Source organism: Anolis sagrei, chromosome 2 (assembly GCF_037176765.1).
Source record: "Anolis sagrei isolate rAnoSag1 chromosome 2, rAnoSag1.mat, whole genome shotgun sequence".
Taxonomy (NCBI): Eukaryota; Metazoa; Chordata; class Lepidosauria; order Squamata; family Dactyloidae; genus Anolis; species Anolis sagrei.
The window spans coordinates 198,583,155-198,608,136 of record NC_090022.1 but is presented as its reverse complement, the minus strand read 5'-3'; the positions used below and the strand labels follow the sequence as shown (position 1 = coordinate 198,608,136).

At 38.7% G+C, this 24,982-nt stretch overlaps 1 protein-coding gene and 1 pseudogene across 1 annotated transcript in view; one reads left to right on the top strand and one right to left on the bottom strand.

Annotated features, from left to right (window-relative positions):
* Window positions 1–2,706: 2,706 nt before the first annotated feature.
* MAN1A2 (mannosidase alpha class 1A member 2) overlaps window positions 2,707–24,982 on the bottom strand; it is a 33,560-nt gene continuing 11,284 nt past the window's right edge. Inside the window, exons 3-13 of the mRNA XM_060762584.2 lie at window positions 24,522–24,618; window positions 17,954–18,072; window positions 17,330–17,410; window positions 15,803–15,897; window positions 15,244–15,367; window positions 14,894–14,987; window positions 13,810–13,925; window positions 10,351–10,570; window positions 7,957–8,129; window positions 6,338–6,453; window positions 2,707–5,451 (exon numbers count right to left, since the gene is read on the bottom strand). Coding sequence (XP_060618567.2) covers window positions 5,319–5,451; window positions 6,338–6,453; window positions 7,957–8,129; window positions 10,351–10,570; window positions 13,810–13,925; window positions 14,894–14,987; window positions 15,244–15,367; window positions 15,803–15,897; window positions 17,330–17,410; window positions 17,954–18,072; window positions 24,522–24,618 — 1,368 coding nt within the window. The 3' untranslated portion in view covers window positions 2,707–5,318. The remainder of the gene's footprint in view (window positions 5,452–6,337; window positions 6,454–7,956; window positions 8,130–10,350; window positions 10,571–13,809; window positions 13,926–14,893; window positions 14,988–15,243; window positions 15,368–15,802; window positions 15,898–17,329; window positions 17,411–17,953; window positions 18,073–24,521; window positions 24,619–24,982) is intronic.
* Window positions 20,772–22,502, top strand: LOC132767519 (signal peptide peptidase-like 2B pseudogene; annotated as a pseudogene).

The following is a 24,982-nucleotide window of genomic DNA, read 5'->3' as shown; positions in this document are numbered from 1 at the left end:
TACAAAACCCTGTACGGTTCCGGTCCAGTGTATCTGTCCGAACGTATCTCCCTCTACGTCCCACCTCGGAGTCTGAGATCATCTGGGAAGGCCCTGCTCTCGACCCCACCACTGTCACAAGTGAGGCTGGTGGGGACGAGGAGCAGGGCTTTCTCAGTGGTGGCCCCTCACCTGTGGAACTCACTCCCGGGGGAAATCAGGGCATCATCATCCCTCCTCGCCTTTAGGAGAAGGGTGAAGACTTGGTTATGGGACCAGGCCTTTGGGCACTCCGGCAATTAAGTCAGACAGGCAAGTAAGACCAGCAGGATTGATGAAGTGGAACGTAAAAACTAGATCTATGAGTAGCGAACGCTGACCATGTAAGAGGAGAAACTGGGTTTGTATTTGGTTTTATTGATTTTATGGTTATAATGTATATTTGGTGTTAACTGTGTATTGATGTAATTTTGTGTTGATTGTTTTTATGATGCAGGCATCAAATTGTGCCTTGCTTTTGTAAGCCGCCCTGAGTCCCCTTCGGGGTGAGAAGGGGGGGGTAAAAGAACCCCAAATAAATAAATAAATAAATAAAAATATTTTGAATTCTCAGCATCTATTTATAAATTACAGCAATGAGTTTAATAATATCCTAGCCAGCATATTATAGATTTTATTCAAACTCTTCCCCTTCTAAGCTTCAACTTTAGAGGGGGAGGAATAGTTTATTTTGAGCACAGCCGTGATAGAATTGTTTGTTGGAAATGCTGCTCAAAATAGCATCCCTTTGTCCTAAATTCTGTTCCCACTAACATAGTTATTACAAATAAAATGTATAATTTTTATTCTGAATATTTCATTCAGTGTCACTGCCGGTTGCAAATGATGGTGGGAACATGCACCTCGTGAATGGAGCAAAGTGGATAGTTTCAGTTGTCAGCATTGGGGAGGTGGCATTGGGCAAGAGGTCCCCTTCCTCAGTAGAGCATCTTCTTCATTATGGCTGCTGTGATTCACTTGCCCTGTTCTTCTAGACCCAGTCCACAGTATGGACACTGTCCTGGAGTAAAACGAGTGAGAGTAAGGAAATTGCAAGCTTCCTGTTCCCTTTTTCTTTGTTCCTATCACATTGAGAGAGCAGCAATGAGTTCCACAGGTTTATAGGAGGCCTCAAGAGGAAAATTTATGTATAAAGGTGCTGTGTTTCCTGTGTGTTGGGTCTGACTCGAACTTTACTTTTTTTTATTAACATATAGATTGTTATTGCAGTTTAACAAGTAATTGCAATTTCTCTTTTCTTGTTCTCCTTCCATCCTCCTAAGTACATTAATAAGTCAGTAACTGCTATCATCACATATTCCCTTTTGCACAATGATTTATTTAATGAACAGCAAGATGTATGTTTCTTAACACATCTTTTTATTTGATGAGTGGATAGGGTTGTGGGAGATGATGACAAGCTGGAATGTGTCCAGAGGAGGGCGACTAAAATGATCAAGGGTATAGAGAACAAGCCCTATGAGGAGCGACTTAAAGAGCTGGGCATGTTTAGCCTGCAGAAGAGAAGGCTGAGAGGAGACATGTTAGCCATGTATAAATATGTAAGAGGAAGTCACAGGGAGGAGGGAGCAAGCTTGTTTTCTGCTGCCCTGGAGACTAGGACACGGAACAATGGCTTCAAACTACAAGAAAGGAGATTCCATCTGAACATGAAGATCTTCCCGACTGTGAGAGCTGTTCAGCAGTGGAACTTTCTGCCCTGGAGTGTGGTGGAGGCTCCTTCTTTGGAGGCTTTTAAACAAGAGGCTGGATGGCCATCTGTCGGGGTGCTTTGAATGCAATTTTCTTGCTTCTTGGCAGGGGTTTGGACTGGATGGCCCACGAGGTCTCTTCCAGATCTATGATTCCATCTTTTTATAGAATACTAACAAATGGATACAAAATAATGACAGGTAGCATAGATAATGCAGAATGTGGGTCAGAGCTCATAGTGTAGGCTAGCAATTTGTTTTCAAAACCAAATGTGAGCTCATTTATACAGCTGTCCCCACATTATGAACAAGATAAGTTCTGTAGGTTTGCTCCTAACTTAAATCTGCATGTAAGGTACATTTTAAAGTGTAATTCCAGCCAAATATATATATTTAACTTTGGATAGCATAGGGAAAGATTAACACCCCCATGATGCTGTTTTGCTCTGTTCAGAAGATTTCATTTTCTGTCCCTGTGATAACTGGATTTTGTAAAATGTGGCTTCCAGGAGTGAATTTCCCTTCCTAGAGATAGAATTCTCTCACTTCCTGTTGTCTCACCACCCTAACCCTAACCCTAACCCTTAACTAGGAGTCAGATATTTGTAACTTGTTTGTAACTTGGGGACTGGAGCCCCCGGTGGCGCAATGTGTTAAACCCTAGTGCCGGCAGGGCTGCTGACCAACAGGTTGACGGTTTGAAACTGGGGAGCAGGGTGGGCATTTGTCTGTCAGCTCCAGTTTCCCATGAGGGGACATGATAGAAGTCTCCCACAGAATGGTAAAACATCTGGGTGTCCCCTGGGCAACATCCTTGCAGACAGCCAATTTTCTCACACCAGAAGCGATCTGCAGTTTCACAAGTCACTCCTGACACACACACACACACACACACACAACCTTGGGGACTGCCTGTATCTGAAAATCCACTCTTATTTTCTTTCACATTTTCTTCATTTCAACTAATGAAGTCTAATAAAGGGAGACAGAATTGCTTCTTTATTTTGTTAAGCAAAAAGGAACTCGAAACCTTTTCGGATCGAACACAAAAACAACCCCACATAGTTCTCAGTAGATCCTGATTTGCCTTCTGCCCACCCGTTTTAAACCATGCATCCTGGCGCAACCAGAAAGGGGGGAGCAGGAAAAAGAAGGAAACTCAAAGCTGGTAAAGTGCACATGATCAACAGTCTCAAAGTAGCTGCAAACAAGACCAGGTAACTCCCATTATATCACGTCGGGATATCTAATTCTGTTCATGAATGGTAATGAATTATTAGTCTGCACAGTAATATTTTAGGGGAAACAAAACCTAGCAGTCATGTGGTGCTTTTAAAGTAGAAAAATCCAAGACTATATCTTCAATAAAATACATATTTCCATTTACTGGAGATTAAAGAGATCTTTTCCAGTTTAATTCAAAATCCCATTCCATTCTCTTTTGGTTTAGAAACACTGTCATTCAGCAAAATAAATACTTTGAACATCAAGCAACTGATTTTAGAGAGAACTCTGTTCAATCAGAATCAATAAAAGCGATATTCGGAGGATCTGGAGAATGATTTCCAACTTTCAGTTTTGTACTAGACACAATGATTCTAGAATTCTAAGAATATTCTATATTCTAAAGCTGGACTCCACTGACAAATCTGCACGCATTTTGCATCTGGACATGTTACTTCCTTTTTCATACAAAATTCAGAATTTGGTTCTATTGAAAAAATAAGGGGGGGGGGAATGACTGAAAATTTAGAAATGTGAAAAACCAATTTGAAGGGACAGTAAAATATAGAGTAGATAACAGGAGGTGTGCAAAGAAAGTGAGGAAAACTTGAACTTCCCGAAGCCCGGAATTTTGCGCATTTTACTATAAATATTCCATTAAAACTCACAGCATGTTTTAAGGCATTCTTTCTGTAACAATGTGGCCTAGATCGTGCAGGAGATACTGAATTTCACATTCGAGCGTAGCATGGTCCTGTTCCACAGAGGTCCAGCTGTGCACAGTATGGCAGCGCAAACTGAATGCAGTGATCTCTACCATAGGGGTGGTAATACGTAAAACATATTAACTTGCATTTTAATTACAATATATTTGGGTTGTTGTGTGTTTTCCGGGCAGTATGGCCATGTTCAAGAAACAGGAATAGGAACATGGCCATACAGCCCGGAAAACACGCAACAACCCAGTGATTCTGGCCATGAAAGCCTTCAACAATACAATATATTTGTTTGATAGTATTCCAACGTGTCAATTATGTCATGTCCTTGAGGCATTAAAAATCTTAATGAAGAGAAACTTGGTCAACAGGTTGTTTTGAACCAGCGCTTGCATTTTAGCAATGTGTTTATAAGCAACGCATACCAACCAAAAAGAAAGCTTTGTTTTTTCTATTCACCAGGAAATGAGATTTTGTTAAGACATGAGCAACACTCATAAAAAGCTTTTAAATATCCTGCTCAGATAAAAAAGGATACTCAAAGCCTTTCTTTAATGGAGATGGGGAGTGTTGTGGCCTGACAGGTCCATTTTTGAACTCAGGAGCAGTTTCTTACCTAAATTGTTACTACTAGTAGTATCTAGCAAGGAAAAGAATGCATTGCAAAGTAAAATTCACGTTCAAATTCCTATTCATCTGTTTTGTACTACCACTGTGGCCAATAGATATAACGTTTCCCATTAGGTAAGAGATAAAATTGGTAGAATTTCTATTATGTGTTGAACACAGACACATTTCTCCTCAGACAGGTTTTATAAAAAAAGAAAAACAAGCACCATGTATACCCAGGTAAAAGTCTTTTTACTCAGAGTGGTTTAGACTGTAAAGAATATCTTACTGGATATATCTTACTGAATATTTGTTGTTTTTGAATACTGTGCCAAAAAAAGGGAAAAAAGTAACTCCACGCTTCATGACCTTTTGCAAGATGGACAATCTTAAAAATCCTAAAATGACATGAAGTTGATGATTCCATATCTCATTTACTGATGAACAAGAACAAATGACTCATCATCATCATCAATAGTAATCATAGTAATCATAAAAAGAGGCAAGGGTCTCAAGAGGCACTGGGAATGGCTGCCAGTCTGCACAGACTGATGAAAAGTAGAAAATTCAAAACAAGAGTAAGGAGCTTCAAATCTGGGCACGCCTCTGTGGCTTGTCACTGTTTTGCTTGTGCCATCACCGAAAGAAAGAGCAAATGACAGAGTATCAGGAATCCACATAATCTGGGCAGGAGGCAACTCACTACAAAGACCAGTTGTAGCAATTGCAGCTGATTCCGGTCACTAGGTGGGAAGAGTGTTCCCTTGGTCTCTGAATCCTTAAACATCATGCTCCACCATCTTGGTTGCAAATATACAAGGTCTTTTGTCCGACACACACTGCACTAGTTTGTTTTGGTCACGTATAAAATGGAATTTTTAAATGTATCTACATGCTTAAGAGTGCAGTTTTGATCCTTTCTTGATTCAAAGGCCTTGATTAATTAAATAGTCGCCAGTCTTCTCTCAAGCCTTTAAGTGGTTCATGTAAACAAAACACAGCTAAAACGAAATGTTTTGTCCTCGTCCTGGAATAGTCTCTATCGATACACATGGTTTCCTGAAAGTGTTGTGTTGGCTAGATGTAAAACAGGCAGAGGGTGAGCTTCTGTGTTAAAAACCCAGTGATCCAAAGGTAGGAGATCATCACTGGAGAACAGCAGATACAAATACCTGCAAAATCAGACAGACAGAGGAAACAAGTTTAGAATATGCGGCAGAAATATTTGTCACTGTACCTGAGTTACACAAGATCACCTCAGATTAACTGTGGGCAAAGGGTTTTAAAATAACTCTATCAACTGACTACTGAAAATTGTAGCCGATCAATTTACTGATTATGTTGGTATACATTTATTAACACTTCTTATGATAATAGGATAATAAAAGACATTATAAAATTTCTCTTTAAACACATTTCCTTTATAAAGGAATGCTCCTTCTAAGGTGATACTCCTACTTGGATACAGTCCTGCAGAGATATCCAATGGTCAACATGGTTGTAAGTATTGTTGAAGGCTTCCATGACTGGAATCACTGGGTTGTTTGTTGTAGGTTTTTTGGGCTATATGGCCATGTTCTAGAAGCATTCTCTCCTAACATTTCACCTGCATCTATGGAAAGCATCCTTAGAGGTTGTGAGGTCCTCACAACCTCTGAAGATGTTTGTCTTAGATGCAGGCGAAACGTCAGGAGAGAATACTTCTAGAGCATGGCCATATAGCCCGAAAAATCTATAACAACTCAATGATTGTAAGTTTGCTCCAAACAGTCAGCATGGTGTACTGGTTTCAGTGTTGGACTATGGTTCTGGAGACCAAAGCCACCTTGATTAGCATTTAATGGCCTTGCAGCTTCAAAGCCTGATTCAAAAAACAGGGAAATTCCAAACAGGAAACAATCAGGGCCAGCTAACACCATGTGGTCCAACAAATCTCCATGGGAGCTTATCTACCCAATCTGGCCTTCTACAGTTGACCATCCCTTCTATAAAGGGTATTATTGTATTTTCCTCAGTGGTTCAGTCTTTCTCAAATAGGAGGAAGAAGAATTTGCTTACTTTAATGTCTCAGCAAGAAAAAAACTTTGCTGTACATCATCAAAGGTAGGTGCAGAGGAGTAGACATCTTTGACCCCTGAAAATCCACCACTCACTCGACAATACTTGTCAATGGCCTACGTAAGAGCAGAAAAAACAATGAATGCTCTACCAATGATTTCTTTACACATTAAGTATAACTGTTATACCATTATTACAGAATCACGAACAGAAGACAGTAGCAGAAAAAACTCCAAGATTCAACACTGACATTTATGGAAAAAATAAAACTCTGGCAACAGTATAGTCAAAGGATCCTTTCTTTTTACAGTAGTATTGTCAAATGCTGCATTTCCAATCCATTGCATCCTCATAACTCACCATGTGCGGCAGGGAGTCTTCTGCGGAGAACATCTGCATGATTTAGACCCTGGAAAATCTTCTAATTCATACAGAGCCTCTCTAAATAAAAAAAAATGCTCCTTGCTCTTCATGTACAACAGTGGTTCTCAACTTTTTTTTTTTTTTTTACCAGGGACCACTTTGACCGGGTACCATTCTCCAACATTAGTACCAAAAGGGTTACAAATCAGGTTTTGGTCAACTTTAGATTCGGTTTGGTTATTTTGGGTGCTGATTCAGAAGATTGCATTGGATAGACCACATCAGTTCTAGTTTCTGATACAGAACATATGCCATCCAGTAGTCGACATCTGCTCTCCCACCATAAAACCATATTTAATAATCTAGAGATGATGTGGTAGTGGTAATCTTCCATGGGTAGTCAGCCACTCCCCTCCCAACATGCCCTAGGCACTATAAGAGGGTTTCACAAGATCAGTTGCTCTCGTTGCTGCGTGGTTTCAAGGCAAAGGTGTAGTAATGGTGAGACTGTGGTCCATATTTTCATTCTTGTGGACCACTGGTGGCCCATGGACCACAGGTTGGGAACCACTGATGTACAGGCAGTGTCACTGAATCAAAATAAAATAAAATAGCTTGTACTTCCTTGTCTTACATATAGAACCTATACACAGAGGCGGCCCTAGGTAATTTTCAATGATAAACAAACAGTATTTTTCCCCCCTCCCCCCCAACCAATCACTGATATATATTTTCTGTTCGTCGTGGGAGTTCTGTGTGCCATATTTGGTTCAATTCCATCATCAGTGGAGTTCAGAATGCTCTTTGATTGTAGGTGAACTATACATCCCAGTAACTACAACTTGCATATGTCAAGGTCTATTTTCCCCCGAGCGCCTCAAGAGCGCCCCGGGCAACATCAACTATACTGCAAATGCTTACTTTGCGTAATGGGTTGAGCTGCCCCTGCCTATACACACTTCAAATGCCCCCTTTCATACTTCTCTATTTCAGTGTTCATTGTATAGCTCAAGATATTATTTGTAAAGTATGTATTTAGAAGAGAAACATTTAATAATGTAATATGCTCATGTAAGGAAGCCAACTGATATGATGTAAAATTATAATTAAGTATTATATCCTATAGGTTACATGACAAAGCAGGCAACTATTGAGAAACACAAATGTTCATCACATCTCTCTTGCAAAAAAAAATCAATAGTAATAATGGTGAGGAACGGTTTCAATATTTACACAGAAAAGAAATTAATATTTACCTGTGCTGCTTCCCAGCCCCATTGCCTGTATTTTGGATCATGTGTGAATCGCCACATATACCAATAGGTCTCAATCACCTCTGGTCGTAAAATGTAATATTTTTCATTTTGTCGCACTGCTACTGCTTCTACACCACCATCAAATTTGAAAGCTTCAGGACCCAACTTTAATGCTGAAAAAAGGGAAATTTTGTTTTGTGTAACATCAGATATGGACATTTCTATTTTATGGATTTTCTGCATCAAATGGATAGATTTATGTTTGTTTTAATTTTTACAATTATTCTGCTGCTACTTGAAATTGTGACATAGTTCTTGCTTTGTTGTTTTAGAAAAATCTAAGAGACTGAAAAAATAATGAAAGTACAAACAGTTATACCATTTTAACATGTTATAAGATCCCAGAATACAGAATAATGGAAAGAGCACTTGTTGCCCCAGAAATTTTTCACTTCCTCCTACATCTTAATTTTGAGTTTTAACATGTCTTGGCTTCATAATGAATTTTTTAATGTGAAACTCTCTAGCTCCTTCGTTCAAAACAAGTGTACTATCTGGATATCAATGTCATATATCTGTGTGTGTGTGCGTGTGTGTCACTAAGTGCTTTCCATACTTTGCTTCACATGAACACTTCTACTTTACATGCGTAAATGTCAAGGAAACATGGTGCCATATGTGGCAAAAACAGATTACACAATACTCTGAAGAAGTTGAGAAGTCAAAATACATAGAAAGATTCAAATAGGGTGAAGATGCTGAGGGTACATGGCTATTGATGTTTGAATGTTTATGTTTTAATTGGTTTGGATTTTAATGCGTTTATTTATCAATATGTTTAAGAAAAATGTAGCATTGAATTGTTGCCTTTGTAAGGCTGCCCTGAGTTCCTTTCAGACTGAAAAGGGTGGGGTACAAGTGTAGCAAATAAATAAATAAAGAATTGTCATCTCCTTATGCTCATCCACACAATACATGTACCAATACAAACAAGACTGTACACGTTTCAATACATTCTCAGCACAAGTAGTATTTTACTTCTTCTTTTCTTTGTATTAAGGGAGAAAATGTATGACTTCCATTATGTTAGTGATGTACTATGTAAATCTAGTTGTTGTTGTTGTTGTTTTTCTTTTTAAAAACACTTTTGGCGTCATTGCAAGAGTTTTTTTTAAAAAACTAAAGCTATTAAAATGCCTGGCAAATCCATCTCTTGGTTGCAATATTCCTCCTCCATGGACATTTACTAGAAGGGGGCATATAAGAAGTGTCTGGCTTTTCTCCTGATATTTTGCCCACATCTATGGAAGGCATTCTCAGAGTGTGTGAGGTCTGTTGAAACTAGTGAAGTGTGACTGTTGCAATGGGCCACCTTGATTAGCATTTAATGGCCTTGCAGCTTCAAAGCCTGGCTGGTTGCTGGACATTTCACAGATTCCACTTGCTGAGTTTCCAACAGACCCCTCAATATCTGAGGATGCCTGCCATAGATGTGGACGAAACATCAAGAGAATGCTTCTGGAACATGATTTCCCCAAACAGCCAGGAAAACTCACAACAACCCAGTGATTCCGGCCACGAAAGCCTTTAACAACACACTATCAGAGAAGTTTGTATGAGAAACCACTACATATATTTCATGGAACACACAAACGTTCTTCTTTGATGACAGGGTTCATTGCACCACTAAATGAAGGTCACCCTGGTTAAGATTTGAGCAAGTGTCAAATCTTAAACAGAGTACAGTTTGCAGTTTCCTGAGGTTCATGGAATCCACATTCCAGTATCTGGACAGACAGAAAAACCTGCATTCTGCTTAATCATATGGATCAGCCACCAATGTGGTGGCATACTTCCTGGCAATAATGTGCCTTTGCTTCATGTTTACATTTCAAGACAGTGGTTTGAAATCACTGCAACCCTCCCCCAGTCCCACCGCCACCACTCCCATCACACAAACATATAGTTTGATGGTTTTTAAACATAAACTTCTCATTTTGGCTTATTTGGCTTCTCTTTATCTTATTGAGTGAAATAATTGGAAGCCAACAGTAAAAAATATATTTACAAGTCTGGCTTAAATCTTTAGAGATTTATGGTCGTTTTTGTCTCTCGAAATATTGCTTTCTCGCTACTGATGACTCCCAAAAACCTAAGGTGCTTTTATGCACTTCTGTCAAAATTAATTTAAATCAACCAGCACATTCACAATTCAAACCCAAATACCAGATCTATGGTATATGTTAAAGTATAGCATATACTTTACCAAGCTTACACCATTTTCCATTTTTTTCTTACAGCTCGGTTCTGCTCTACGCAGCCCTTTTACTATTTGCAAGACCAACAGGGAAGAGGGAAAACACATCAAAAACCTAAACAGGCAAGGATGCTTACTTGTCCTGTCATATGACTCATGACATGTATGTGCAATTTCTGCTCCAAGTTGTAGATAATGCCCAGCCTTGTCATCTCGAGAACCATCTGCTCCAAGTGCAAACATTCCCCCAGCAAAGCATGTGAGATGACCCATTTTCCTCTCAAGGTGCCCGTTCTTCCACTCTCCAATAAAAGTCAGCCCTCCATTGGACTTTCTGACAAGATGTTTCTCTATAGCCTGAAGGGAGAAATCAGTATCTGTCAGTTACCTGGAATATTAAAACAATCTTATCCTTGGAATTATAGTAACATCCAATACATTAGTGCACTTTTATACCTTGCATTAATTAAAAAAATATTTCCTAAGATGTTTCTTTTCTCTGAAATATACACATATGGATACATTTTGGATAAGCACGACAAATTCAGAGAAGAGAATCCTTAAAAAGTATGGGGGGGGGGTAGCTGCTTTTCTTCTTCTCTCTCAGCCATAGAGGCTGGTGGTGGTGAAGGAAGGGTAGGCTTATAGTACTACTTTGTCACATGTGATGGAAATAAGTATATTATCCCCTTCATCCTCCCTCCCAAAGTGAGGGAAGCAAAACTATAAATCAGGAAGTCAGGCCTCTATTTTTTATCTCTTTTTTCCAAAGGCAGAATCATCATACTGTTGATCCAAGTGTCCCTTTGGAAGGGTTTGAGTAGGATGAATTGGTTAGAATAGTGGTCCTCAACCTGGGGTCCCCCGATGCTTTGGCCTTCAACTCTCAGAAATCCTAACACCTGGTAAACTGGCTGGGATTTCTGGGAGTTGTAGGCCAAAACATCTGGGGACCCACAGGTTGAGAACCACTGGGTTTTTCTCTAAAGCGATGTAATCTCCTGGACTAGGACATTTTCTCTTTCTGAGTCTATCATATGTTCACTATTTCTTTCAACCCCAAAGAATATAATCCATTAATCTCTGAGGCCTTTTGCACAAATAACATAATTGCCATGTAATGTGAGTTTTGAGGCATTTTTAAGCCTAGAGGCCAGAACTTAAACTTCCATTTCATTGTAACAGCTCAACCAATGTAAGCCAGTGAGAATTGCCTTCATTTTCCAGAAGTCATTTCCATTTCTTTGAATCACAGAATCATAGAGTTGGAAGAGACCTCATGGGCCATCCAGTCCAACCCCCTGCCTAGAAGCAGGAAATTTGCATTCAAAGCACTCCTGACAGATGGTCATCTAGCCTCTGTTTAAAAACCTCCAAAGAAGGAGCCTCCACCACACTCTGGGGCAGAGTTCCACTGCTGAACAGCTCTCACAGTCAGGAAGTTCTTCCTCATGTTCAGATAGAATATCCTTTCTTGTAGTTTGAAGCCATTGTTCCGAGTCCTAGTCTCCAGGGAAGAAGAAAACAAGCTTGCTCCCCCCTCCCTCTGACTTCCCCTCACATATTTATTCATGGCTATCATTTTTCCTAAGTTCCTGTGAAAGTGAGTATTTCCTTTGCGTGCCAACTGGCGAGACTACTGTATTTCTGCACAATTGCTCACTTTGTGCTATTAATACAAAATTGTCAGCTGACTACCTATCATTTTGCAGATAGATGTTCCATAAAATCAATAATGCCACTCAGTATGATGTCATTTCCCCCCCCCCACCCAAATATTACTATCATGACATTTTGAAGAAAAGTACTCTAAAACAGAAAACTCCAATTAACCCCAGACAACAGTCAATAATGAAGAATGGTAGGAACTACATCAGGAAAGGCATTTGAGGAAGAACTGCCATATCTCGCCTCGTAATAGCCGCACCCCTCTTTTCGGATCTCAAAATCAGTTTCTTGCCTTTCCTCGGCTCTGACTGGGACTCCCCTTCTCCTTTATCTCCCTCCTCAGAGGGAAGACATAAAAAAACACAACAACAATCCAGAAACCACCATTATTTTTCTTTGCATAATAGTCACACCCCTCTGTCTTTTTGGGAAAAGGGCAAAAATGTGACCACAATGAGGTGGAATACGGTCTGCCCTAGAACCAAAAAGATTATCAACAAACTGAAAAAATAAAATCCCTGCTTGTTATTCTTTATTCAGTTGTTTCTTCCTCACACAATTTAAGTCAGTGGACTTTATATTAAAAAAAACCTCTTAGGGACAAATGTTATTATATATATGTCAAAATCTCTGCAAATGAGCCAGCATTTTGCTCATCACACAGAGATGATTGTAAACGCTGCCAATGCTTTTAAAATAACTGTAGCTGTAGAAATTGTCCTAAAATGTAGTAGGCCATAAAATGAAGCATGGTCCAGTAAAAACTGGTGCCTTCTGCTCAACTCCAAATGCTAATTCCTGAAAATGATACTTTTGAAATATCTACCTCAATCAATGCTTTGATAGTGAAGTGTTTACAATAGTATTAGGGTGGTATTTTCAAAGCTTTGGGGGACGGTTTTCAGCCTCTTTAATACTCTCAGGTCATCTGAGGGCTAAAAACAAATAATAATTTAAAGCAAATTGAAAACAATTGGAACTTCACTTCTTTTTTTAGGGGGTTGGCAAGGCAGGCTTGAGGAGGCTCCAAACCTGCTTCCATGAGAAATCTCCACTCTTGTGGGAAGCAAACAAAGCACTTTTGACAGATTAGATTTTTCTATTCATGAAACACAATCTAGCCTCACTCCAGCCACCCCTGCTTATAAGAACTAAAAGGCCAAAAACTACTAGCATTTAGGCAGAATCTATCTCACTAAACTGAGCATGCTCGGGAATACAGATTCAGGACACTAATACACATTTCTTAGAAAGAAAACTGATGAAAAAAAATCAGGATTAAAGTCAAAATCCAGTTCTCAACACATGGTACTTGTCACTTTTACATAACTGATGATTTTATGCTACAAGAGGTTAACACAGTTCTAGACAACCTATAAATTAAAAAAAAACAAAAGTAACCTACCAGACAAGTGTTATGGAGCAAGTTTGTTTTCTGCTACTCCAGAGACTAGGGCACAATAGAGCAACTGATTCAAACTACAGGGGAAAAGATCCCATCAAAACATTAGGAAGAACTTCTTGATGGTATGAGCTGTTTAACAATGGAGTACACTGCCTCCATATTTCTTTCTCTGTGTTTTTTTAAACAGAGGCTGGTAGCCACTTCTCAGGAGTGTTTTGATCATATATTATCGCATGGCTGGGGGTTGGACTGGATGGTGATCTTTTCCAATTCTATGATTTTACTGCCTACCTCAGCTTATAGAAGTGGGTGAGAGTTATCAAGCCCCTGGCAAAGCACAATATATCTCCAGTGGGCCACAGTGAGTTCAGTGAATGTTATCTATGTGTTCAAGAGTAAAGAATATTAATGAAGGCTGAACAGGATTGTGTATACCTTGCTGTCCTGCAGAATTAAAGACCATAAAATGTACTAGGGGTGTGTTGCCTTATTTATAACGTGGGAATCAATGCACTATAATCACCTCAATAGCATCATCATACATTTTCCTTGCTTCCACGTCCATCTTATCTGACATTAACCATGCCTTCAGCAAGTACTCATAGAAACTGTCTCCCAAGCCACCCATAGATGTATGATCTGCAAGAAAGGGTAAGGAGAGAGAGAGAAAAGAAGGAATGTTTATAAAAAATGGATGTATAAATAGCAATAATTGGAAAATATTTTAATTCAATATAGCACTGTCATTTTCTTTTTAAAATAATTCCAGAATAACTGGCAACTAAATGCCATCACACATAGAAAACAAAAGGTTGCTATCTGCCATGGGAAGACAGAAGTTGAAATCCACCACCTTTCCATAGACTCTCATGCCAGTTGATAAAGACAGAAACTCCCAAATTCTAATCTGTTTCATTCACTGACCCATTTTTCTCCATTTCAGTTTTACTACATAGCCTTAGAACTAGAATAGAAACTGACATTTCCCTCTTTTTCTTTTTGAATACATCCATTCAGGGGAGTCTATTTCTCCTTCACTCTTCATTCACAGCCGGTATCAAACTATCATTTTCTAACTCAGGGGCAAGCAGAGCCAAAATCCAGGACCACAGTAACAAGGCACGTTATCTGCTACCAAAGAGCTATGCTTGTCCAGACCTCTTTTATCAGGATATTTCAGTTGCTGCCCATTTCTGCAAGCCTGTACAGATCATCAGAGAAGCTTGTGATGCTACCCTCAGCAGAGAAGTCAGATTAACCCCATCCATGCCTCCAGAAGCAGCCAAGACAGGCTAGGAAAACTGCTGGCCATGACACATCCTTCACTTGACAGTTCACAAGACCTATACTTTATTGCGACCATCTAAACTTCTGCTAACTCAGACACACTTCGAAATGATAAGTGGAATCTTGGTCTCTTCTGCTTTGCAGGCAACTTTTGATTTGATGCCCAGTTCATCATAAAAAAAGCAAATGAGAAAAGTAGAGTAAACAATGCAGGAGAGAGTAAGCAGGGATGACTAAACTTTGGTTTGACTGGAGTATCTGAACTGGTTTGCTAAATGACTATGTGCCATATTTGACAAAAATGTGAAAATAATACTCACGCTGCCCCCAGCGCCCAGTTCTTGGATTCAAGTAGTTTGGATAAAGTCCATTAGGACGGTCCATTTTTTGAAGCAGTTTACGAATATGCATGACCTATATTAAAAGAGGGGAATTACCAGAGCTCCTTATCGATACAAGATGTAAATCAGATCTTCTCTTTTGAATATTTCAAATAGATTCCTTTACAAAGTCTAAATTAGGTATTTTAGCAGTTATGGGTAATTATTTTAATGTAAATTATGCTTAAATACTCTTCATATGTGTATATGTAACATGAATGTAGTTTACTGTATCTATAATCAGAAAAAAATAAAACGTTAACACAGCAGGAAGAGACAACAAAGCTAACCTTTTCATAGTAGACAGGGTTGCCAGTTAGGTAGCTCAGGTGTACAAATTCCATATGAAGTGTACCAAACTCTGACAAGATGCTACTGCCAGCTGAAGCCCAACCCCAATTGCGACCTACACCACTGTTGGAGAAAGGGACAGGAAACAAACAAATACAATTCTGAAAAAAAGAGAAAAAGGACTGAGGAACCATTTGCAATCAAACCATGACACACATACTTGAACATTCAAATAGGTTTAGAGAATATTGGACTCCCTCTTTGGAACTCTTTAAGAGAGATTGGATGGAAATCCTTTGGAGTACTTTAGTAATGCATTCCTCAAGGCAGAGGGTTTGACTAGTTGGCCTTTGTGGTCCTTTCCAATTCTCTGATACTAGGTTAATATGGAAGCACAGTTTAAAACAGAATGAAAAAAAAATACTATGCCATGTATGTATATTTATTATGTAAAAGAATCCTTGAGAGTTTTCAAACAGCCAAAATCTACCAAAATTGGTTACATATCCTTTGCCCAATTTCTGACTGCCAAAATGTGCCTCTTCCTAAATGCCATACCTTTTCAGATTCACCATTGCCCATGGAATCCCTGTAGGTGTATTGAAAGCAGGAAGAAGTTTTCCGGCCAGCTGCACTGCTTTTATCTTGAATACCTAGAATAAAGAAGATCAAACCACTGTCCATCATCTATAAGACTATGGTGTATCATACTCTGGAATAAGCCCCACTAAATTCAGTGTGATATTTTTGGATTATGAGCACGTAAGCTCACAACCCTTGGCCTACAGATGACCAGGAGTTTCAGCAACACTCCCACTGATGTACCCAGTTCTTAAAAGACACTCTTATAAGCAGCCTTTAGCACTCTCCTTTGCCATCCTTGCCAAGTCGAGAACCCATTATGGATCTGACTGACTGATTGCTGTATTTGCTCTAGATTCAGTTCAGCCTGTTAGCTTGCAACAGATATTTTACTGGTAGCGTGCAATATCAGTGTTAAAAGAGAGCTATTCTCACTTTCAGAAATAAAAACAGGTGGGAAGGACTGAGATCACATAAAGTATGGGTAAGAATGGAAGATGGTCTCAACTTCTGACTTGGTCACAAAATCCTGGATTCTCCAAGTAGCTGATTTGTATTCTTTCCATATATTTTCAGCCCTTAGTATATTAATATTATTACTGATACACGTGTTCTCTGAATCTTTACAATACATTCATTCTGAAGTGTGACAGATGAAAGAACCAAGGCTCTTCTTGTAATCTAAAGTTATATGCAGGCAGAATTAAAAAGACTGTGAACCACTCTCAGATATGCCAAATCTTTCCCCACAATTGTAAAGCTGGGAATATTTTTCTGCTGCTTAGAAAAAAAGGAACTCAAGTAAATGTAACATTCATTTATGAGAATCACAAATGTCAACAGAAGAGTGTTTATTTGACTTTTTAAAAAGGGATTTGTGGAATTTGTGCATTTTCAGTAACATGTTAAGGAATGAGGATGAGAAGAAAAGAAACTGCTCTTTCTCCTTTTCTTTGCACCTTCTCTGGGTTATCTGCTTCCTGGTGCACATCTGGACTGAAGAGGCAATTTCTGAGATAAGGGCTACCTTTTCACTCTTGTCCCTACTCTACAGCAATGATGGATGCTCTCCTTTTGACTCTGTCTCAACAGTTCTCCATGGTTAAGTAACACAACAGAATTGTGCTATAGTAGTTGGGGGCTGTCTCTAGGGGTGAGGTGGGGGGTGTACATGGCAAGGAAGAAATCAGTGAAGAAACCAGTGCAGTGAAGGTCAAAAGCCAACAGAGTCTGACAAGAATATTTGTGGGAGGCAAGTCAGCACCTTACAATTCATGAAAAAGGTAGGAAGTGGGAGGAAGAGAAAAAGCTCATTCTGCCCACAAGTTTGCACTGAGAGCTATTCTCACTTTCAGAAATAAAAATAGGTGGGAAGGACTGAGAGCACATAAAGTATGGGTAAGAATGGAAGATTGTCTCAACTTCTAACTTGGTCACCAATTAAGTCACCAGCTCTTGTGACAAGCTATATACACTTTCAAAAATATATAATAATGAACTAACCTCTTGTCCAGAAAGATAATAGGCTGCAAGCAGGCCACCAATGAAGCGAATGTTGACTTCAAAGACAGATACTTCTGAATTCTTAGAAGAGAAAAAGGTATATACTTTAAATGTAAGCTAGATACCAATAGAGAGCATTTGCATACAATAAATATTCTTATGTGTTCCACACAGATCTGTTAAAAATTTATAATTATTTCTAATGGGTGCATAGACAAATTAAAATCTTATCCTTCTGGTTGACAACCTGTCGAAGTTATGATAAATTTGAGCTGTCTGAAGAAGAAAGCAAGAACTCAGAATGCATACTGAGATAGAGATAACAGGATGTACTTGTCTTATGTGGATGTAACAGGCTGAACCATGCAATAAAACATGGTTGAATGAACTATAGTGAGTCTTGAATTTGTGTGTTCCCCTGCCCTCCTCTTCATTCTTTATCACTGATAAGAAAGAAATATTAGAAGCTTTCACTACCATTCTACATTCATCACCACTAAGTGTCATTTCAAACCCCAACAGTTAAATTATTTTTAATTATGGCTAGTAAAACAAGCTCAATATTAAACTCTAGTGTTTCCAGACAGGGAATAGTCAATTTATACTTTAAAAAATTTAACTCACCACACTGAAATCCAGGTGATTGTCAATCCATTCTTGCCCTTCTCTGAATTCATCATGAAGGCCCATAATGTAGAGGGTGTCAAGTGCATCTACTATAGTAGCCCCTAGCTGAGAATTTCCTAGAATTTGAAAACCCAGTTTTCATTATACATGTTTCACTTATAGAGATAATCTTCCCCTCCAATGTTATTATTTATCCATAATATGAAACCATGTATTGCTAAAAATAAATAGTTTTTTTCCAAGTACTAAATCAATTTGCATGTCAAGCAATTCTATTAAAATGTGTGTTTCAGTCATGAATTTCCTATATTTGTATCCCATCTCTTTACAATGTAACTGGAGGAGAAAATAAGATTGGGTAATTCAAGTTGCTTAGCAATATACAAAGTTAGGGTGTGAGCTTTACTGAAATAAGATTGCCATTTTGCTTGACTAGAAAAAGGGTCCAGAAATGTATGCATGATTAGGTGACAGGTCATCTCCTCTGCAGTATGCTTCTATGTTTCAGTACCATGAGCTGTTGCAGTCATTCCTATATGGTTAAGAGCACAGGGCCCAACAATAGTGATTAAAAATGCCAATATCCTCAGATCCCCCAAACTATATTTAAACACATGATCTGCATGGTTATTTGTCACTACTGCTTCCCTACACCATTTTAGTAAGGACTTCTAACCACTGATCAAGCTGGACTTAACAAAACACAGCTCAAAATGGACACTTGTGTTATTAAAGTCCCTATTTAAAATGGTACAGGGCAGAAGCAGAGGTGGCAGCAAATAATCCACCAATAACCAAATCTGCAGGAGCTAAATCACTGAAAGTTACTGTATTTTGGCAATTACTCTTTTTAAGTTCTCTGACTGGATACAGCACACAGCTCTTCTTCTGCTCTTATAGGAGGTATATTATTTGTCTTGTCCTCCTTCTTGAAGCATCCACAAAAATCTCCACTCACATGTCTCACAAAGTATGCACTATGAATAGTCAAGAGCTTAAATAAGTCAACTTTCTCCTTTCCATTTGAAATTTCCCATCTAAAGCTGAAACAGTAAACATGCCATGACTTGGATGTTCTCAATTTACACACAATGTTCACCAACAATTTTTTGTCAGGCATTTTTATTTTAAAATGCATAATGAAATGCTTTTTAAAAATCCACTACCTAATTTTGGGGTAGTCTATTTCAACAGTTGGGATGGCCTAAATATCATGTAGGTAACAGGTTCTGTCTGATCCTTAAAGTTAAGCAGGATCAGCCCTGATTAATACTTGGATGGGGAGCTAACCAATACTTGGCGCTATGGGCTGTATTTCAGAGGATGGAACTGGTAACACCACTTATAAAGATTCCTTACCAAACAAAAATGTAAGAAATCCATGAGGTTGTCATAACTCAAGAGGTGACCCCAAGGCACATACAGGTATATCAGCAGTTGAGCCTTATTAGAGGGAACAATTGTGAAAGCTATCTTATTAATTTAAGATGCTAAGATTAGCCTAATACATCCATAAGGAGAACACCATGGGTATTTGGTAGTTGGGGTGGATGGTGAATCACGAAAGAAAGGGACCTTTGTTCTTAAGCCAATTCTTAAGCTCATACTACATCATAAAGTTGTTTTTTTTATCATTTTGGCACAGCTTTGAAAATCCTATATATACATTTGGCAAGTTCATGGGCAAGGCTAATAGAAACCCTTGGGGAAGATTCAAAAACAGCTTTCTTGCTCTAGGGCTCCCTGAAGAACTACTGCATTCCATGTCATTTTGAGAATGTGGCTCATATATACCATTAAATCTATGAACAAGAGGTAACTTAGATGATTTCAAAATAGGCAAGAAGCAGAATTACTTATTCTTCCACTGAAGCCTTTAGTGTTGCCCCTTTGCAAATGGCAACTTGCTATTACATCACATTTTTATTTTCAGTTCATTTTAGTTCTCCTAAGATCTGCAGATTTTCTCTCCCATGAACTTCACAAAATTCCCCTTTTACAATCCACTGGCTTCATTTAAAATATTTTTCTTTCTATTATTTCACTCTCTCCCTGATAGAGCAAAGTAGTAGAGACCAGTAGCTCTGATGTCAGTGATGCAATAGATCTGCTCCGAGTTTGAGTTTGAAGTTTTCAGGAATTTAAGACTCCTAAATATTTTGACAATGTTTAATCGCATCCATTTCACATGAACTGAACTATATCACTGTAAGTTTCACCTGTTCAGGACTGTAATTGTCCTACAACCAAACTAGCACTGAGCAAAAACAGAGACCGGGAAGTATCTTTCTTTTCTTCTAAAAAAAAGCCGATCATGGAAGTTGTAGTTTTACAAAGTTATTGAGCCTTCTCTGCCAGGGACTACACACCAAACTACAAATCCCATCATCCCACCCATAACACAGCATTGACCAATGGCAGTTAAAGTGTTGTCAAACTATGAAATCCACAGTGTAAATGCACCCTAGGTTAAGGCGTAAATAGTATACCCTAAAGGCATCGGATGCCGTTTGATCTTGCTAAGAACTAGAAGCAACATGCACTGTAAAAGCAAGTCCACAATGGGAGAGGTGAAGCCTTCAGTACATCAGACAGAAGTGAAGGCTTGTCTCCATGGTAAAAAGCTGGGTTTATTACGTAACAAACAAAGCTGAGGGTTATAGCCATGATGAGGAGAAAGGGTATCAGGAAAACTCATCATGTAGCAAGCAGTTTCAGAGCAAAGCTTGGGTCCCAGAACCCAAACAAGAAAAAGGGTCAGAATCTCTTTACCAGAAGGGGACAAAGAAGGACATGATTACAGTCCCTAGGAAAGATGAAGGACAATTGTAGAATATCAAGGAAAGCAGTGCTATTGCTGGCCTGGCCATTTATGCTCTTTGTTCCACCTGTGCTTGCTCAGAACCCTGGTGTCATTCATATCGATCCAGAAAAAGGAGGTGATTACTGCTTTGTCTTCCATTCGCAGCTGGTGAAATCACATCAGGAAGGTAATAAAAATCGCTGGTTTGACCTTCAGCCTTTCAGTCAGAACCTCACTTACTCAGCCTTGTGTTGCCTACCTTCATTATTTGGGAAAGATGACAACGATGGAGGCGGATTCAGTACCAGAATTGCATCTATAAGAGAGGGAAACTGCAATCTTTTTGAGAATGCCAGACTCCATCAGATAAACAGAACCCAGGGGCTCCTGACTCTTGGTGGAGATGCTCCATATCCAATGAAAAGGTGGCGATCTGCATTCAACTGGGGTCACTGTGAAGAGATTACTATTCCGGGGGTTCTCCTTAGCAACACAGATGTTCTCTACTTGTTATTCAAGAACCTGATCAGTGACTTGCTAGATAAAACTGGGATCATCTACTTGATGTCAATGGTCACTGTTATTGTAGGAAGCTACTGGGCTGGATGCTCAGAGAAAAAAAAGCAACATATCAAAAGTCAGTGCCAAACAGAAAATTCTGGTGAGATAACAATTGATACCAATATCTACTTGACATGTACATGTGCATTAATGGCCAATTTCATGCTGCTTTCTCTCTATTGCTTATATGACTATATGGTGTGTGCAATGACTGGCATTTACTGTCTATATGCATCTTTCAGCCTATACTGTTGTTTGTCTCCATTTGTGAGCAAATTCCCATTTGGAAGGTCTATGATCCATCTTCCATATTTCCACAAGGCACTAGAGATCAGAGCATTACTCCTGGCAATACTATGCATATCTATCACTGCAGTCTGTATTTTCTTCGGAAATGAGGAAGCATGGGGCTGGATTTTGCAAAATGTTTTAGGAATGTGTATTGGCATCTATCTTCTGAGGACAATTCATATTCCAAACCTAAAGAACTGTAGCCTGTTTCTTACAGCTCATTTGTTTTATGATGCCGTCTGTCTTTTCATCACACCTTTCCTAACCAAAACTGGAAGAAGTGTCACAGATGTGACAGCTTTGGGTTCATATGACTCAGAAAAGATCCCCTTTCTGTTAAAAGTACCAATATTATCTCCAGCTTCAATTATGGACAATTCCTTTACTGTTGCAGGCCTCGGAGATGTCGTACTTCCTGGCTTCCTAGTAGCCTACTGTCACCGATTTGACGTTCAAGTTGACTCTTCAGGGGTCTATTTTCTAGCATCTACTCTGGCTTATAGCTACGGTCTTTTAGTGAATTTCATTGCAACAACACTCTTACAGACAAATCAGTCAACTCTCCTATACTTAGTGCCCTGTATACTCATCACTATTCTGACTGTTGCTGCTTCTCGCAAAGAAGTTGTGATTTTTTGGGCAGGTATGGGGGCTGAAGAGGATATGCCGCACCCTTCTTTGGAATTAGAAGAGTCTAAGGAACAACTCTGTCAACAAGAATGGGGAAAAGAAATTCTCAACATCACATTCCTAAAGGAAAAGCACAGTAGCAACATATTCGCAGAGGAGTTATCTGACCCGAAGACTTGCAATGAGGATGTCATTAATAAAATTCCCAGCCATGAAGAACTAGCAAGTCAGCACGAAATCTACGATAATGATGAAGTGTGAAAACTACTAACACTGAAGAAAAACTGTCTCACATGGAAACAATCTGTGCTCAACAATCAATAACCAGGGGTGATTAAATATAAGCCCTTTTAACCTTGTTTACTCTATAATTCTATGATTTGGTGAAGAAAATGTTGCGCTGTTACAATTGTTGTGGAATTCAGCCACTTAGAATGCATCGTTCATCATTCAACCATCTGTATATACCATTTCCAGTCATTTTAACATAATTAAGAAACAGAAGTCATGAGCTATACAGCTGAGAGTCAGGGTACATAAAGCAGAAGTGTCAAACTTGTAACCCAAATGTTTGGGCCCCCAACTTCCAAAACCCCTAGTCAACTTGTCCAATGGCCAGGAATTCTGGAAACTCAAATCTAAAACATCTGGAGAACCACAAGTTTGGCACCACTAAATAAACAAGTGCAGGTCTGATTCTAAAGCTGTGGTTACAAGAAGAGAGACTAGGGTTTAGTCTGCCCAGGGGATTCGTTTGCTTTTGCCATGTGCCTTCAACTCATTTCTGGACTCATAGTACACCTAAAGCACCCGCTATCATGGGTTTTTCTTGGCCACATATATTTAGAAGAGGTTTGTTATTGCCTTCAGAGTGTGACTTGCTTGAGTTCCTCCCATGTTGTCTTGTGGTTGATACTACAGAGTCCTAGTCTAACAGTTACACAGCTATGCCATGTTGATTCATAAGTTGATTTTCTCTTTTATATATTTGAATGTTTAATATTTACACTTATCGGGGGAAATTAAGCCCAGATTTAGGGAAACACTTTATCCTCAGCAAATGCCACCGGGTCCCCTAATCCTTACTGAAGAGTTATATAGAAATAGATAGATATTACTTATTTTCAACAAAGCAATCCTGTCCCCAGAGAATTCTATATTCTTCTTGTAATGATGCACATCTTGCTAATTGTTGCCCACCTATATCAAGGCAGGTCAAATAAAGGCTCCCCTCCTCCCAATGATTGTATATGTATATGTATATCTACATGTATATGGGGAGAAAATTCTGAAGCTTATTCATTTAATTGATTAATTTATTTGGGTCCAGATCCCAACAAGAACATATTTGTTTACAGATTAAAAGAGGAAAAAAACACAAAATATATCAAAAATGACCTGCATGACTCCAAAACCTATGGAATATTGAGATTCTCTTTTGCGATTTTTAAGGAGTGAGGGATGAGAAAGTAAGTCTTTGTGAATCAATACAGAATTTTAGAGCCAAAGCTCAAATACAGATACATTTTGTTAGGTTAAAAGTCTCACCAACCATTTGGAGGAAATTCCAATTGCTATCACAGCTCCACCCACATATAATGTGAAGCAATAAGGTACAAACTGCTGAGTCTGGAAGCCAGATATGAACCTAATGTTTTTAACAGCAAGGGAGTAATTTAAAAGCTGTCCTTTTTATTACCACTGTACTATGAGCCCTGAAAGCATTGCAAGGCTCCTTTTCCAAGCCAACAAGATGTCAATAGCTCTCACTTTTATACAACTAGGAGAAAAGCCAGGTCTTCCAGTTATATTATCCTAGAACTGTAAGGAGAATATAATTCCTTTACCTTGTTTACATAAAGATAAAAAAAATGAAGGCACTGAAAATAGTCCACACAGATTTCAGCACATCCAAAGAACAATGCATTAACCAGAATACTTCTCTTTTGATGGCTTTGGATCAATTGTAATATTCTTATACTTCAGGCATTTATTCTCTCATCATATTAATATATTCATAATAGTGTGAAAGTTATATTTTAAGATAATAGCCTTCCCTATTTGCCAGTACTTTCTGCAAGATCCCACAACTATACAGGTGATTTCCCTCATATGTAGGAATGCACAGAATGTACAAAAAGACAATCAGTTTAGCTCTCTCCTACTATTGAAATGTTGCTTAACTGTAGATAATTATTTTCATTCAATATCTGTCAATTTTACCAATGATGCAAAGATATAAGGAAAGGATATCTGGCATTTTCAGAATGGGTAACCTACCAAATATGTTGGTGGAATGTCCTTTCCTACCAATGGGTTTCAGTTCATTGTGACCCCATCCATATCGTCGATAATTATCCCAAGCATGTTTCATCATCTAAAGAATAGAAAAATTAAAAAAAACTGAGTTTGGTTAACAGAAATTAATAATGTAACATTTCAGAAACTAATTGTATCATATTTCCAGATTTTTCTCTTTATTAGACAAGTAACAGTTCTTCAAGTGAAAACCAACTTGAAAGTCTGCAGGCCTTCAAATACAATTGAACCATGAACTATAAAATATATAAAGTAAAACAGCCCAATGCCAGGATTGCTTTTTGGACATTGGGCTGTTCAAATGGGCTCAAAGTTTCAAAAGCCTACAGGAGCACTCTACCATAATTTATCTTGGATACACTCAATGTTCTGTTACTTAGCGTGAATGGGCTGGCTGGCATTCATCACAAAGTTGGCTAGAA